General features: G+C 58.8%; 1 protein-coding gene across 1 annotated transcript; it reads left to right on the top strand.

The window, feature by feature from the left end:
* Window positions 1–4458: 4458 nt before the first annotated feature.
* Window positions 4459–10960, top strand: LOC144278946 (mRNA decay activator protein ZFP36L1-like). Its single transcript, XM_077840341.1, has 2 exons — window positions 4459–4623; window positions 7459–10960. Exons 1-2 carry the CDS (start codon window positions 4570–4572, stop codon window positions 8263–8265), a joined length of 861 nt encoding a protein of 286 aa, XP_077696467.1. The 5' UTR covers window positions 4459–4569; the 3' UTR covers window positions 8266–10960.
* Window positions 10961–11360: the final 400 nt, after the last annotated feature.

Genomic DNA, 11360 nt, shown 5'->3' with positions numbered 1-11360 from the left:
CTCCCAGAGCTGGATACAGAACCCAGGAGTCCTGGCTCAGAGCTGCCCCGTTCCCCCCACCCCTTTTTTTTTCTTTTATCCACTCGCCCACACTCCAACAGAACCCCGGAGCCCTGAGTCCCATGTAGACTCTCCTAATTCAGTTTAGTTTAAACCTGATCCTGACGGAGGATGTGGGGGAGAGGGGGCAGGCGGAGGATGGAAGGAGGAGAATGAGTGGTGGGGGAAGGGAGGACACGGAATCCCCCCTCGGGGGAAACGGGGTGGCGGGGGGGTTATCGGTGCAGGTGCCACGGAGGCAGCAGTTGGCTGGTAGCCGTTGGGCTCTGCGGTCGAGCCGGGAAGCCCTCTGCTCTAATCAGGAAGCGCAGGGGCACGGCTGGCTCTAACTGCTCTGCAGCTCGCCGGGCTCAGAGCCAGAGGCAGAGGGGCTGGGAGCGGGTCCCCCACCCTGCGCACCCACCGGCCCTGGAGCCTTGGCCTGGCCCTGCCACATCTGCCCAACAGCTGGAGACGTGTGCGGGGGAAAAGGCCCCCGGTGGCCTCCAGGACCGGGAGTGAGTCCTGGCACTTGCATGGGTGCTGGAACTAGGGGGAATGCTGCAACCCCTGGCTTGAAGTGCTTTCCATTATATGCAGGGTTTACAGTTTGGTTCAATGGCTCTCAGCTCCCTCCCTCACTGTACACATTGTTCCAGTACCCCTGGGCACTTGTGCCCCGCTGTGCCAATCCTACCATGCTCCAGGGCTGGGAATGCAAATCCTGCAAACAGAGACCTGGCGTGCAGACCTGCCTGCATGGTGGGCATGCAAATCCTGGCACTAGTGGCCAGGTGTGCAAATCTGCCGGTTGGTGTGCAAATCCTGCCCTGAGAACTGGTGTGCAAATCTGTCTGTGCTGTGGGTGTGCAAATCCTGGCACCAGTGGCCAGTTGTGCAAATCTGCCTGTGCTGTGGGTGTGAAAATCCTGCCCTGGAGAACTGGTGTGCAAATCTGCCTGCACATCCTGGCACCAGTGACCTGGAGTGAAAATTGATCTGCACTGTGGGTGTGCAAATCCTGGTGCTAGTGAGCTGGTGTGCAAATCCTACTATGCTCCATGGCGGGGAACACACATCCTGCCCTAGGGACCTGGTGTGCAAATCCACTTGTACTGTGGGTGGGCAAACCCTGGCACTAATGCCATAGTGTGCAAACGCTCCTGTGCTCGGGGCCTGGGAGTGTGCAAATCCCGCTGCAGTTGGTGGCTGAGAGCGCTGTGACTAGCCTTAGCACATTGCACTCGCTGGGCGTGTAAACCCTGGCACTAGTGCACTGGTGTGCAAATCCCACCATGCTCAGGGGCCTGGGCGTGTGGATCCCAAGCGCTGGGAGTGCGCACCTCGCGGCCCACAGACCAACCACACACCAGTGGTGTAAACACGCAGCACTCCTCTCCACCCCCCAGCCCCCCCCAGACTGGAGCTGAGCTAAACTGAGCTGCAGATACACCCCCCACGCTCTCACCGCGCATCCTCCGAGGTTGGGTTGGTTCCTCCGGCCCATTTGGGTTCATGTGTGGCTATCAGCTCAGCCCAGCTGGCGGCCAACGGGTCGCGGGGGGACGAGCAGGAGAGATAGAGGGACTATGACATGCTGTTTACAGTCAGCCGGCTCTGAGCTCCTCCTGGCCCCTACGGCTTTCTGGGTGCCCAGGAGCCCAGCGGCTGTGCAAGACTCCTGGGTCTTGAGGCGGGGGTCACCCCTAGCTATGAGGCTTGGGTTAGGTGGGCAAGGGAGACAGGGACACTGGGTCCATCTAGCTTGGCACCCCCAACTCCAGACCAATGGGCCCATCAGTCTGGTATCACCCCCTCCCTTCTGCCCTGGCTCCAGCCAGAGGGGCGTCTACTTCACAGTCACTCCCAGGGGACCACCAGCGGGGGAGGGTTATGGGTGGGCAAGCCCACAACAAAAGGATGAAGAACGTCAATGGTGGTAGCGGAGGGTAAAATACCCCGTGGTTAGAGCAAGGCGGGCTGGGATCAGATCTCCTGGGTTCTCCTTCTGGATCTGGGGAGGAAGTTGGGCCAAATAGCTTAAAGCTGCGGGGTAAGTGTGGGTCAGGACTCCTGGGATCTATTCCCAGCTCTGGGAAGCGAGTGGATCTAGAGGTCAGAGCAAGGCTGGGAAGGGAGCCAGGACTCCTGGGTTCTATTCCCAGCTCTGGGAAGGGCGTGGGGGCCAGTGGTTGGAGCAGGAGATCACCTAGACCCTCACAACTTCCCTTCCAGAGCTGGGGATGGAACCCAGGAGTCCTGACTCCCAGAATGCCCTGCTCTAACCACTGGGCCACGCTGCCTCTCAAAACTTTCTTCCCAACTCTGCAGCAGCAGCTGCACCGGGGACGTGGCAGGGCAGGGCTGGGTGCTGTGTGTGACCGTTGCTTGAGCGATTCTACAGCGGCGGGTGCCAGGGAGTCATGGGATAGGAATACCCGAGCTGGCAGCGGTTGGCCAGCAGGGGAAGCGGCAGGGAAGGAAGGGGATGGAGGGGGGAGAAGCTATGTGGAGGGGAAATGCGGGGTCGGTGGCCTAGATGGGTTGTAATAAATTATTTTGCCTAAAGACATTGCCCACCGATGCCAGGGGAGAGGGCACTGGGGTTTGCATCATCAACTGTATTTTCAGGGTCGCGGTGAAAGAGCTCTTGAGAAAGAGTCGGGGGGGGGGGAGAGTATGCATGTGCACACGCGTGTGCTTTCCCCTCCCAACAGCCCCAGAACTGTGTCCCAGCTGGGAATGGCTTGATGCAGGACGCTCAACCCCGTTCATGCTTTTATAACGTCAGAGAGGCAGGATGGTCCAGGGTTTGGGGTGCCAGTCTGGGACTTAGAAGAGCCAGGTTCAATCAGCTGCTCTGCCACAGACTCTCTCTGTGCCCTGAAGCAAGTCACTGAGCAGCGCCGTGCCTCAGTTTCCCCCAGCGGTGCAATGGGGGTAATAGCATGGCTCTGCCACACAGGGAAGATAAAGACGACAGCGACGGGGGCCACCCAGACCCCGGGGCACAGTGGGATACAATTTGCTCCTGCCTTGCCCCACATCCAGTCGCTGGCATGGCTGGCAAGTGGGCACGAAACATGCCTGGCTTTGACCCGGAAGTGTTTTGTGCCCACTTTGCCCTGGTGTAAATGACTGCGCCAGGATCTGGGGATCAGGCCCGAGATGCAGGAAAGGAGGAGCTGCCAAGGTGTGAAAAAGCCTGAATTACTGGCCCTTGGCAGAGCTAGACTGGAGTCTGGCATTTTTCCATTGCAATTAGATGCCAGTCGCTGGCCAGTGCCCACTGACTCGGGCTCCAGGGCTGTTTAATTGCGGTGTAGGCATTCGGGCTCAGGATGGAGCCCAGGCTTTGGGACCCACCCCCATCCTGGGGTCCGAGCCCGAGCTCCACCCCAAAAAATGTCGACACTGCAATTTTATAGCCCCCCTTGGCCCGCGCCAGCTGACACAGGCCACCCCTGGGCGTTCTCTTGCAGTGTAGATGTACCCAGGGGGGCCAGATTCCCAGCTGGTGTCGATCAGCCGTCGCTCCATTGGAGTCACCGGGCCAGACCCCCAGCTGGGGTAAGCCGGCATGGCATGGACATCAAAGGAGAGACACTGATCTACACCAGCAGGGGACATCGGTGCCTTTAAATGTGAGCAGGATGACATATTGGGCCCATACAGAGCTCCAAGAGCTTTTGAGGGGTAACGCACAGCTACCCCTCTCTACTGGGGATGTGGGTAGTTAATTTTCCCGGCTACAGCAGAGTTAGAACACACCATCCCCAAGTCCAGGCAGCCCCATCGTGCCGGCTGAAGGAGAATCTCCATTTGCAGTATAGAGGGACTGGCACACAGAAGCACAGCTCTGGTTCCACCCGGTAGAAGGCAGCGGTCCACAGACACGCCAGCCAGCTTGCTGCAAGCAGCTTCCCACCCAAAAAGCCTGAAACGCTTTACAAAGAGAGGGACCCACCTCATTTACAGGTGGGGAAACTGAGGCACAGAGTGGGGAAATGACATGGTAAGGGTCACACTCCAGCTCCAGGGAGAGAACCCAGGAGTCCTGACTCCCAACCCTCCTGCTCTAACCACTAGACCCCGCTCCCCTCCCAGAGCTGGGGAGAGAACCCAGGAGTCCTGACTCCCAACTCTCCTGCTCTAACCACTAGACCCCGCTCCCCTCCCAGAGCTGGGGAGAGAACCCAGGAGTCCTGACTCCCAGCCCTCCCCTGCTCTAACCACTAGACCCCGCTCCCCTCCCAGAGCTGGGGAGAGAACCCAGGAGTCCTGGCCTCTCGCCTCAGCCTCCCCTTGTGGCTGCAGCCATGCTGGGGAATGCTGCTGCGCGAATCCCCCCCGCTTCCCCCCTCCCAGCTCGCCATAGCCCCGCCCACCCCGCTATCCGCCCCGCCCCTTTCCCGGGGGGCGGGGCCAAAGGGCCGCGCGGGGCTGCAAAAGCTGGCTCTTTAAAAGCCCTCCACGCGGGCCTGGCCCGGCGCAGCCCTGCCGAGAGCCGGAGGAGCCGGGGCGGAGACGATGCCCTCCGATCTGCTGACCCCCTTTGTGGAGCTGGACGATCCTCTGTGCCAGGTGGGGCGGGGAGACCAGGGGGGGGGAGGGATTTGCCACTTGCAGGTCACTCTCTGCGCCTCCCTCCTGTTTTCCCGCCATGCTGCTCCGATGGGCTTTTGTTACCCCCGGCCCCCCCCCCCCCCCCCGGTGCCTGGCCGGGCTGGGGGAGGACAGGCCCCGTGAGAGCCCCGGGCTGCAGAAGATCCAGAAGCAAGAAAGTCGTGTCCGCCCCCCCCCCCGCAAATAAAGTCTCTGCGGGCTTGCAGCCTGGCCTGGTTCTCCATGTGCTCCTGGCTGCCCTGTGCCGGGCTGGAGGGCGGGGGGGGGGGACCTGGCAGGCGACTTGCTCTTCGCAAGCTGCTCTTTCCACGGGGGGGGAGGATTGGCCCCAGCGAGAGGGGCGGGAAATGGTGCAAAGTTTTGTAAAAAGCCAGGAAGGATTTGCACCTAGGTGTCCAGGCCGCAAGGCGATTTACTTGGGGCTGCGTTGGGCAGGGGGTTGGACTAGGTACCTCCTGAGGTCTCTTCCAAGCTAGGAAAAGCTATGATTTCCAGCTGGATGGGTGCTGTCCCCCCCCCACCTACCCACCCACACACCCTTCAGTGCAGGGTTTGCAGCTTGGTTCAGTGGCTCGCAGCATCCCCCCCATACCGATTGTCCCTGCACCCCTCCTACCTGTGGCTCCTTGCATCGTTGCAGCTGCTCTGAGCTGGGATGGGGTGGGGTGTGTGTGTGTGTGTGGGGGGGTCTTTTTCCTCCCCAATCTGCCTGCCGGAGGCTGGGCCCTCAGCGGCTGTGAGCTGGGCCTCACCTCAAATAGGACACCCGCTGGGCATCTGACCCTGGCTTTCAGAGATTCACACCCACCCCACCCCACCCCTTCTGTCTCTCTGGCTTTCCCCTAGCTTCTGAGTTGCAGCAGACCGCCTCCCCCCCCACCCAACCGGACAAAAGGGCCCCTCTGCTCCGAACAGTTGAGTTTTGTAGCAGCAGGGGTTCTGCTTTATTTGCTGGGGGGGGGCTATAAAACACCCGAGTGCTTTATTAAACGCCCAGTGTGAGACTATCGCGCCCCATCCAGAGGCTCTGGAACAGAGCCAGGCACTTCAGCGGCGTGGGCCAGGCGTGTGTTTGCTGCAAGGTTTCAAATGGGGAAGCTGGGAAAGTGGGAGCCGCTTTCTCCAGGACACGCTACCACGGCACAAGTGGTTCAGGAGCATGGGAACTGGATGAAGCTGTGGGGCCCCCTTTGTTCAAACCGGCTCCCTGCTGGGGCCCGGGACTAAGCCCAGCTCGGGGGCAAATGGGGCCGACACCCACTGACTTCGATCGGTGCCATGCCTGGAACGGTGAGCTAGCATCTGGCCTCCCCTCTGGACGAAGCCCCGATAGAAGCCAGGTTGTGTACACCCTGCCCCCCCCCCCCCAAAAAAAAAGGCCTGGCGCCTGTCTCTGCAGCCTAGCGTGCTCCCTAAAAGGTGGATCTGCTTGTATTACGTGGAATATGGTAGCGGCTAAAGGCCCCTGAAAAGGTCACTGTCTCAGGTCTGTTACACCAGTACATCTCCGGCGGTGGGTGTTCTCCTACTGGAATGTGGGAGTTGCCAAGTTGGTCTAAATCTGAACCAAAATTTAGATCCTGTGTGGATGGGGAAACTGAGGCACGGGGGGGGGTGACTTGCCCAAGGTCATCCTGGCAGCAGAGCTGAGAATAGAACCCAGGAGTCCTGAGTCCTAGTCTGGCACCCTCCACTCCAGTCTCCAGTGGCCCCGCATTAACGCTTCATTAGCTAGGAGCACTCGGGGGGGGGGGGGTCCCCATGATGTCCAAGCTTCCCACTCACTCTGGACAGGGGAGCAGCTCCTTGGTACCTCTCTAGTCAGTGATCCTTCCCAGCCCCGTACGGTCCTGCAGGCCGCAGACGGAGTAATTGGCTAATTGCATGAGCCGGGCAGTCCAGACGGAGCCCCTGCAGATGTCTGAGCCGGAGGCGTGTGGCTCAGCTCCCTCTCCCAGGGCTTAATCAGCTGGGGCAAGTGTGCCTCGACCTCCTGGTGTGGCTCCCTGGCCGTGGCTTATCGAGCTGTCAGATCCGATCCCTAAACTGGTTGGCTGCTATGGTCTCTGTGTGGCTGGCTCCCTACCACACCCCAGGGCCTGCTGAGAGCAGCTTCAGGGCAAGAACCCAGATTTCCTCCTCTCCCCACTCCCGGTTTCAAAACCCCTTGGAAATCCCTGCCAGCAGCTTAGGGGGGCTAGGACACACAGCTGCGCCGTTCTGCTTCCATCCAGCAGAGGGCAGCATGCTCACCTCCTCCCATGCCCTGTGTGGCCCCCCCCAATGTCTGTAAAGCACTTTGCTACCAGTCATCCCTGCTGTGAAGGGGGGAAAACACAGGCATGGAGAGGGAGGGAAGCGGCTTGCCTTGTGTGAGTCAGTGCTGGTGGGGAGGCGGGGGGGCGCATGGAACCCAGGTGTCCTAATGCTGCTTCCAGGCCTGTGCTCTAACCACTAGACCAGCTGTCCTGCTTCACAGTGCTCCCACTTGCAGCTCATCAAGGAAGCATAAACTAGTGGGTGGCACACTTTGGGGGCCTTCTGCCTCCCCCGCCCCAATCAACAGGGTTCTGGCTGCTGATGCTTAGACACTGCTTGAGACTTGGCTTCGTTATTTGCCGCCGGGTGGTCGGCCTGGCATGTGGGGCTCAGCCAGGGGCTGTCTGTTCTGTTTTACTGGCGGGGGGGGGGCAGGGTTTCTCCCCTTCAGCTCAGCCTGTTTCTGCTGCTGGCCGTCCCCAGCCTCGCTGCGTTGCCTCCTCTAACCGACGCCCCCCCCTTCTGCCCTTACAGGCCTTCCTGAGGCTGAACGTGGCAGAGGAGCCTGGCCCCACGGCGAGATGCCCGGGGGGATACCAGCGCACCTTCTCCGCCTGCCCGGCGGCGCCGTCCGGCAGCGCTGAGCCCCTGGAGGAGGCTGCGGGTGCCTCGGATGCCCTCTGGTCCCTCCACGGCCAGTGGGGCTGGGCCCCAGCACTGCCCCGCACCAGTCTCCATCGTCTCCCGTTCCGGGCGGAGCGCTCGGCCAGCGTGATCGAGGGCTGCCGGGAGGGGGCGGCCGCCTCGGCCCGCTACAAGACGGAGCTCTGCCGCACCTACGAGGAGAGCGGGGCCTGCAAGTACGGGGCCAAGTGCCAGTTCGCCCACGGGGCCGGGGAGCTGCGGACCCTCAGCCGCCACCCCAAGTACAAGACGGAGCTGTGCCGGACGTTCCACACGGCCGGCTTCTGCCCCTACGGCTCCCGCTGCCACTTCATCCACAACGCGGAGGAGCAGCGCCCCCCCTCCTTCTCCCGCAGCGCCTCACTGCCTGTCCCCCTCCGGCCGCCCGGGCCCTGCTGCTGCCGCCACCCCGCCGGGGATCCCCCCTCTTTGGCCTTTCCGGCCACCGCCACTCTGGGCCAGGACGGAGCAGGGGGGACCCCGGCTGCCCCCGACGCCTTCGCCTTCCCCGGGCAGCTGTTGCTGCAGAGGAGCCCTTCCTCCGACTCCCTCTCGGATCAGGAGGACTCGGGAGGCAGCAGCGGGTCCGAGTCGCCGGGACTGGGGCCCGGCGGGCGCCGGCTCCCCATCTTCAGTCGCCTGTCCGTCTCCGACTAGCCGGTGTGCAGCGAACCTCCAGCACGGGCCCTGCCCCCCCTGCCCTTTGCTGGGGCAAATGCTTAAATCGCTGCCTCTCCACCAAGAGGCTGGGACCTGGGGGGTGGTGGGGGGGAAGGTACAATATTGGGTCTGAGCTGAAGGGGTTAATCGGTTCCAGGGTTCAGTGTGTAGGGGCAAAACCCCGCTCTGGGATCATGTGATCAGTAACCCACGGGCCAGATCTTCTACTTCTGGTATAAATCAGGGCTCATTCCACTCCTATTGGAGTCTGACCCCCCCTGTATTGCAGAAGGGCAGAGGAGAACTAGGCCTGGGAAGGGGGTGCTTCTCTCCCCCCCCCACGCCTATCACCATGTGCCTCATACCATTGCTTATACCAGTGGTATACACCTGCTGCTGAATGGGATGGGGTCAGAGTCTTGCACTGGTGTAAACCACCATGCAAGGAGGAAAAGCCTTTCAGTGGTGAACACAGCCTGGGCTATTCTTGCTTGGGGGGCTGGGGAGGCAGAGGCATCACAAGACCTCCTGATCTCTGCAGCCCGGGTCCGTGGGTGGATTCTGAGTCAGATCTCCTGACCCAGAGGCCGCTTCTGGAAACTCGGATGCGTGACCTTGTGTCTTCCAAAACAAACAAAAAAAAGGAAAGTGTTTTTTTTAACACACACAGGCAAGTTCCTGTGATAGGGGATTTTTGTGTGTGTGTGTGTGGGTCTGATTCTGCTGCTCTGCATCTGGTGTAGGGATTTCCACCAGAGCCGGACGCTGCTGTGAGCTGCAGAGCCGGTGAGAATCGGTAGCCCTTTTGAGGAGCCCCTGGTGCCCCCGCCTGTGCGGGGGGGTGGATGTGAAGTGAAACGGACGAGGTGCTGAAACTGAAACTGACCAGCCTCCTGTCTCCCCAGGCCTAGAGCAGAGGCTTCTCACTCCCTCAGGGCAGGCTGCTGGTGGTAGGACGGTTGTAGCTTTATACAGATTATCCGTGACCTCTACCCGAGAGCCTTCCGGGTGTCCTGAACAAGCCATGTGGCCTTGCTAGCCTCCCGTCCACTAGGTGCTACTTTTTCTCAGGCTTAAACACCCAAGTGCTATTGATCTCGGAGGGGTTGGTTGCCGCCATGTGTGGCTTGCTGTGACTTAAACTTGCCACGCAAACTCCATGCAGCCTGGCTGGGGCGGCAGGCTGGCTCTCTTCTTACCAGCAGGGGGTGCTAGGTTCCAGCAAGGGGAAGTTAGGCATCCCAGGTTGGGAGTCCGTTTGGCAAGTGATTCCTCCTCCTGGGATCTCCTCCCAAGTTCGTCCCAACTTGGCTGGCCTGCCAGATTCCTGCCCCCAGACCCTCTCATCTCCTCCCTAGTGGTCTGGATCCTCAGGGGGGCGGAGGCAGAGTTGCAGGTGGAAGATGGCAGGAAATTACCCAGGACGGGGGCGTGTCTGGCAAGCAGGCAGGGCTGGTGTTCACTATACCCACTGTCTGTACCCCAGGCCAGATTTCTCCAGGTCGCTCTGTTCCTGTCTAGGCTCTAAACCAAGGAAGGGACAGACTTTTTCCCATAAATCCTCTGCTCTGAGCTAAGCTGTGCAAACAGCCAAGCTCACAGGCCAAACCTGCCTGTTTGTTTGGGAGCCGAGACCTTCAGCAAAGGTGGCCCGGATCTTATGGGCTGAATTGTTTTAGGGCCAGATTCTAAAAACCCAAATAGGCTCCTGAATTATTATTCTTCCCCCCCCCCACCCTCCCCCACCCCCTCATGTTTCAGATCCATCTGCTATTCTCTGCCCCTCCTCACTGGGCTGGGAATGGAGCAGTGTTTAGACTATATGGTTTAATTTCACAGCCCCACCCTGTAGGTAGGAAACAACGCCCCCCCCCCCCAATCCCCCCCTCAGCTCTGCAGCGTCCTCCTGCTGGCTGGCTACTCTCGGTGTCTTTCCCTGTTTAAACCTCTTCAGTTGTTTTGAAGAAAGCTACTAATCTTTCAAAGGTAGAAGGCTTCCTCTGCTAGGCTAGCATCGCTGGGCTAGTATCTAAGGCAAAGAGTTTTCAAAGATGCCTTGGGGGTGGATTTGAGAATCCCGCTCCAGTGGGAATAGCTTGTTTTCCATGCAACTGATCAGACCTGTGCATCTAAGGAGGGGGGTGGAAAGTGACAGAATTTCTGCATGTGTGGACGCTCTATTCTGGAATAATTCATGGGCTTCCCAAGCAGAGCAATAGTTGTGGAACAAAATTTGCTCTGAAATGGAGCAGGGAAATAGGGAGTAATTCTGCAAGAGTTATTCCAGTCAATATCCCTTCTCTTCCCCCCCCCCCTCCCCCCCCCCCCCGACCAGCCCTGCCTCAAAAATGTAGGTTTGAAAAGCCTTAGTCTGTTTTTTTAAATTATATTTTAAACTATTTATTGTCTTTTAAAAAATCCTATTTCTGATATTGGAACCAAATCTTTTTAGAGGAGCATAAACTTATTTTAGTTTATCCTGCACACCGAAATTCAGGACCAGCGCCTGCCTTAAGGATCTGACTGTAACCATGCTGAATCTAACTTATTGTGAAATTGGTTTCTTGTTTATTTATAGTGGTTTCACTCTGCTTTTTTATAGATCTATAAAATTAATATAATGGGTGATTATTTTTTTTTTTATGGATTGTATCTATTTCCTGACTGTAATAAAACTGTCTCTTTTTGTGCATCTGGTGCTCTGCTTAATCTTTAAGGTGAAGGCCAGCTTTGTTTTTTAGCGACTGTTTAGTATCATGGTAGCAACTTACGGAGGAAGAATAATACTAAACTAGGCCCTGATCTTGCACGTGTTTAACTTCAAGCTTCTGGCACTAAGCCCATGTTGAACTTTAAGCAAGAGTGTTGGCTGGTTCAGTGTTTCAAGGGCAGATGTTCAGCAAATCCCGGACTCCTAGGTTCCACTGACTTCACTGAAGCTTAAACAGGTCTTGTGGCACTCTCGGAGCAAAGATGTAAGTAAAGATGGTGAAACTCCCTGTCAGTGTCTGGCGCACCGGGCCTGGGACTTCCAAGACCTGGGCTGTGCTCCTAGTTATGCCCACTGGCCCTGTTGGGCGATCCTCGGGCAA

Source organism: Eretmochelys imbricata, chromosome 23, assembly GCF_965152235.1.
Source record: "Eretmochelys imbricata isolate rEreImb1 chromosome 23, rEreImb1.hap1, whole genome shotgun sequence".
Taxonomy (NCBI): Eukaryota; Metazoa; Chordata; order Testudines; family Cheloniidae; genus Eretmochelys; species Eretmochelys imbricata.
The sequence above is the reverse complement of the archived record's forward strand: the minus strand, read 5'-3'. Positions and strand labels throughout refer to the sequence as shown.